The following is a 5,324-nucleotide window of genomic DNA, read 5'->3' as shown; positions in this document are numbered from 1 at the left end:
TTCATTAAATTTTTGAAAAAGAAAAACAAAACTAACGAGATCACATTCAACAAAATAATTTATAATATTTAAAAAAAATTGATATACACATTTATAAGTATAACAGATTGATCTTTTTATTTTAAAAATAATAGCTTGGTGAAGTTATAGACACTTTATCTCTTTATTTATTTTATTTTTTTTAATTTGAAAATTTAAAAAAATGCATGCGGAACCTACTGCAAATAAAATTCTAACCGACAAAATGACCCAAAGATGATTAAGAGAATAACGTCGATAAGAATAGCACCTTATTTTTCAATAGAACGCAAATAAAATAATTTTAAAAAAATTATATGTATAAAAAAAGAAATATATATAAAAAATTGGTTACTTCTCTTTTTTTTCGAACTCGCTGTTAGAAGTTCATTTGCAGGGGGTCAGACAATTTTTGAAAATTGTATTTATCAGGAAAAAGAAAATAATCGGTACAGAACTCTCATCGCGCTTGTAACTAAGAAGTACAGGTTTTTTTTCAAAAATCGGCATCCGTAAAACAGCCAAGGAATTAAAGAAAATTTATAGAAAAAAAAATGAGACGGCTTTAAGAACACAAAATCACATTTTGTCATGACTGTAATCACTGGATCACTTGCACTTTTGAGATTGATTTTTTATTTTTCTCTCTTTTAACACTCAGGCGATCCGGGGCGGGTTAAAGCTTGCACACATTAGAGATTTTTATTGAGGCGGAACAAAAGCATAATAAAATATGGTTTTGTCCTACCTTGTCGGCCGTCCGGGGAGATGCGATGGTTTTTGTCCTCTTGGCTCTTCGGGGGTGCCGGGGCAACCCTCCCGGTGAAATATCTCTTCTACCTGCTCCACACCGATTCCTCCTTTTATAACTGAGTCCGTCTTGTTTTTTTGTTTTGTTTTTAAAGCGACCGTCGGAATTCTTAACCTTCTTAAAAGTAAACAATCGGCATTTGAAAGCCAGGTCGCCCTTTTTTAATGTTCGGGGGGGTTCGTGTATTATACTCTCTCTCGATATACTAGAGCTTTTCATTCGATTTTAATTTTCTTCTCTTTTAATTAAAATAATCTTCATATCTACATGTTCTACTCACCATATTCCTATTTGTACACGGCATGGCTTCTAAATATATTGTAGAATTATTTACAAGACATGTTAACCATTTAGCTCATATAGAACACATAACTCCTCCACTTATTTAATATAGAAAATACACATCGATTATATAAACAGAGTCTGTTCCCGGTTAGAAACTACACATTTGTTCACATTGACGAGATAACACGTTTTTTATGTTGTTTTACTATGTACAAGTAATGTTTTTTTGTTTTTTTTTTCAATAGCCCGTAAATGAGAAGGGTCCATGAAAGCCGGCTCGGCTTTAACTCGATCAGTAGGATCTGAAACTTGTCCATGCCTCCAGACGGTCACACACGATATACACGCACAATATAATAATAATTATTTTAAATAATCACAGTCCATGCGACTTGCGAGGAGAGCGATGGAGACTAGACAGTGTAAGGCTCTCTCACATGTAGTCGCCCCTCAGCTGCATCTTGGAGATGTGTCTGGAGTATTCAATATCCCACTGGGCTAAACGTTAGTGAGCCGTCAACGACTGGTGGGTCGGCATTGTTTGAGGAGAGAGCATGGGCGGACTGTGCGAATGGGAATGCGGTCCCATCGGCGATCCGTGCAGATCCTGATGATGGTATTGGTGTAGGTGAGGACCCGGTCCCATCTGGCCCTCGAGCATGCCGTCCTGCGGGCCGAGAGTGTTCGGCGGGGTCATTCTTTTCTCTTTCTGCCGCCTGTTACAGAACCAGACCCTCACAACTTCCTTTTCCAGCTGCAACGTATCCGCCAAAGAGGTGATCTCTTGGGCGGACGGTTTCGGCTGTTTATGGAAGTGTTGTTCCAGGGCGCCTTTGACCGACACCTCGATGCTCGTCCTCTTTTTCCTCTTCCTACCTTGTGCGGCTATTTTGTCGATGCTGGTCGGCGAGCCCGTCGTCGAATCCGCCTCTTCCAGCCATTTTTGTAAGAGGGGCTTCAATTTGCACATGTTTTTGAAACTGAGTTGTAACGCTTCGAACCTACATATCGTCGTCTGGGAAAAGACGTTGCCGTACAGTGTTCCGAGCGCCAGGCCGACGTCCGCTTGCGTGAAACCGAGCTTGATCCGCCTCTGTTTAAACTGTTTCGCGAACGCCTCGAGATCGTCGGAGGTGGGCGCGTCCTCTTCCCCGCCGGACGGCTGGTCCGGGTGACTCTGGTGATAAGAAGGACTGTGATTCTGCATGTCTCTCAGCGTATGGTGCAGCTGAGGAGGTTGGTGTTGGTGATGGGCGATCATACCGTTCATCGCCGCGTGATAGGCGTGATGGGGCAGCGGCGATCCTGGACCCGTGCTGTAGTGGGCCGAGGATACGACGGGCGCGTGCCACGAATGGGGCGACGCCATCCCGTGACCCGCTTGCTGATGCCTGTGCATCTCATGCGGTTTGATGTCCACAGGAGGCGCCTGATGGGGATGGTGGTGGTGCGAATGGTGGTTGTGGATGCTGGCCATCGAGGCGGCCCACGGATCGGCCCCCGAGCCGGGCTGCAGCGACACCCACGGATTCGTCGCCGACAGGGACACCGGGTGGCTGTTGGGCGACGGCGACGTCGGCATTTGGTGGTGGTGATGGTGATGGTGGTGTTGGGAAGGCGGCATGTATTTCATTTCGCCCTCGCTGCCCCTCGGCGACGGGCTCGTGTGATATCCCCCGCCGCCGATGCTCGCGTTCACTATGTTCATCACTCCGACTCCGCTTCCGTCCAGCTCGGACGACACAGCAGTACTACCGGGCATGTACGTCGTAGTCGCCATTACACTCTCCCCCTCACTTCACTCTGATCTGAATTGTAAAACCCGTCGCGGAGACTCATGTGTTATGCATGTCGCACTGCTCACTACTGACTCTCCTCGCCTAGAGCCAGGCACTCCTCTCCCTCTGCCCCCACTCACCACCCTCCCCTCTCCCTCCTCTACTCCCCTCTACGCGACCTCGTCCCCTCTCGCTCCCTCCGAACGCCAGCTACCTCCTCTCATTTCTCGATTGGCCTTCTCCTCCACTCCGTGACGTGGCAGCCCTTGCCCTTTCCCATTGGTCCCAGGAGAGGCTCCGCCCCCGCGAGTGGGGATAGCCTGGCAACGGCACTCACACTCTACCCTATCGATTCACCTCCACCTCTCTGTCAATACATTGCACCTACATTATTACAATTAAAAGAAACCTGATTCTTTTTCTCTTTCTTTTTCCTATTCCTATTATACAAACGAGAAAATCTCACCCGGGACGACACCCCACGGAGGCGTACGCGAACCCCAAGACCTGCGCTCCCGCTCGCCCCCGAACGGACACTGTTACGCGGACCTCTCATAAGATAAGCAACAAGTACTTCCGTATACATATTTCATGTGTTATGATCCTATAAAGAAATTAGAATACGACCCACATTTAATGTCGTTCTCCTTCATTGAGAGATTTCGCCCTCTCCGCCCTGCATTGTTTACATTTATCTTCGTTGTTGTAAATTCAAATGTTTACATCCGTATCAAACGATTAATTAAACAAATCAATAATCATTCATGTACAGAAAAATCAGAGGGAAATGTTAATAAAATTTGAAAGGTTTGTAGTTGTTCCTTTTTGGGTGTTTTGTTTAATATGTACTGTATGATCGGCTGTACAATGAAATGTGTGTTGTTTAGCGACCTGGTTCAATAAATTTCAGAAAAATATTTTTTTTTACAATCAACATTACGTTTGTGATTTACCCAGGCCTTGGAGTTGACCAAAATAATGGTCGAAACATTGGCAATAAAACGAAAAAGGTGTTTTCTCACTATTTCAATCGTTTGTTTATATTGAGTTACAAGTTTTACAATTCTTTTGTTGTTATTAATTTTTAGACGATTGCTGAGTGAACCCATAGTCGTCTTCTATCTTTTAGTCAGTACGAGGCGTTCAGGTTTCTGTCTACTTTTAGCGGTAGATCTATGTCAGCTAATAAAAAGAAAGAGGAGTAACAAGGGCAAAAAGCGAACATAAACAGACGGGAATGATCGAAAACGACGAAAAAATAACAGCGATTTTTTATGTTGCCTAGTAATTCTGCATGAATTTCTTTGAGCTTTGATTACTCCTGTTTCTAAGTTTTGGATTAGAACCACATATGAAGAAAGATGGTGAGTTAGTATAAAATATGCTAAGCATATAGAATTATTGAGTTCTGTCCTATGTAATTATCCAGAAATGAAATGTAGCTTGTATAATTGATTTAAAAAAAGGTCTTGTTCAATTCATCAGACTGTATTGTAGTTTCATTAGACATATGACTTTCAACATGGATGAAAGAAGATAATTAGCAGTCGTCCCTCATGGTTTGTGGGGTTTTAAAGTCGACTCCTCGGACGATTCCGGTTTTATCAAGCCCCGTGGAAATAAGAGGCCGGAAATAGCCGTTCCGGCCCGTCAAAGCTCCCTTCGAGTGCCGACGGAGCAAAGAAAAGGATTGAAAGCCCGTGAGGACCTGTGTGAGAAAAAATTTGCATAGACGGGGGTGCCGAGGTGTCGGTTGTGCCCCTGGGGGCAACGCCTCCCCGCCGCCTTTGTCCCACGTCGCCTACTCGCATTGTTGCCGCGATGAATAACACAATAACAATCCGGAGAGAAAATAATAGACGCGAGAAAAATTTCTTTTATGCAAAATAACAATATTTTAACACCTCCTTTACACATTATTTCGAGCCCCCTTTTCGTTCAATGCCGAGTTTCTAGACCGCACAACTGTTGATTCAGAGAAATATTTTTAAATTACAGTTTGAGAGAGTAGGAATTATTTGATTAACACCACAATAGCCCGTAAAACCTACTTTCAAAAAAATGTATCACTTTACTTGAACAAAATTTACAAGACCACTCAAGAACTACAATACACAGTAGAATAACGTATGCCAGATAAAACTCAAGAAATGCAAAACACATTAGAAAAACATAAAAAAGATATAACTCAGGACCGAAATACACTGTAGAAAAGTATAAACCAGATAAGACTCAAGAGTTGCAAAACAGAGAAAAACATAAACCGGGCAAGACTCAAGAATTGTAGTACACAGTAGGAAAACCAGGTAAGATTGAAGAACTGAAATTCCTAGGGGAATAACGTATGCCAGATAATACTCAGGAACTGCCATACACAGTAGGAAATCATAAATAACATAAGACTCGAGAATTGCAGTACACAGTAGAAAAAG

General features: G+C 43.2%; 1 protein-coding gene across 1 annotated transcript; it reads right to left on the bottom strand.

The window, feature by feature from the left end:
• Positions 1-388: 388 nt before the first annotated feature.
• LOC106669167 (POU domain protein CF1A) lies at positions 389-3,006 on the bottom strand. The gene has a single exon (XM_014398468.2). The coding sequence runs from the start codon at positions 2,892-2,894 to the stop codon at positions 1,620-1,622; it is 1,275 nt and encodes a 424-aa protein (XP_014253954.1). The 5' UTR covers positions 2,895-3,006; the 3' UTR covers positions 389-1,619.
• Positions 3,007-5,324: the final 2,318 nt, after the last annotated feature.

Source organism: Cimex lectularius, unplaced genomic scaffold, assembly GCF_000648675.2.
Source record: "Cimex lectularius strain Harlan isolate CLEC.00 unplaced genomic scaffold, Clec_2.1 scaffold145, whole genome shotgun sequence".
Lineage (NCBI taxonomy): Eukaryota > Metazoa > Arthropoda > Insecta > Hemiptera > Cimicidae > Cimex > Cimex lectularius.
This window is presented reverse-complemented; position numbering and strand designations above follow the sequence as displayed.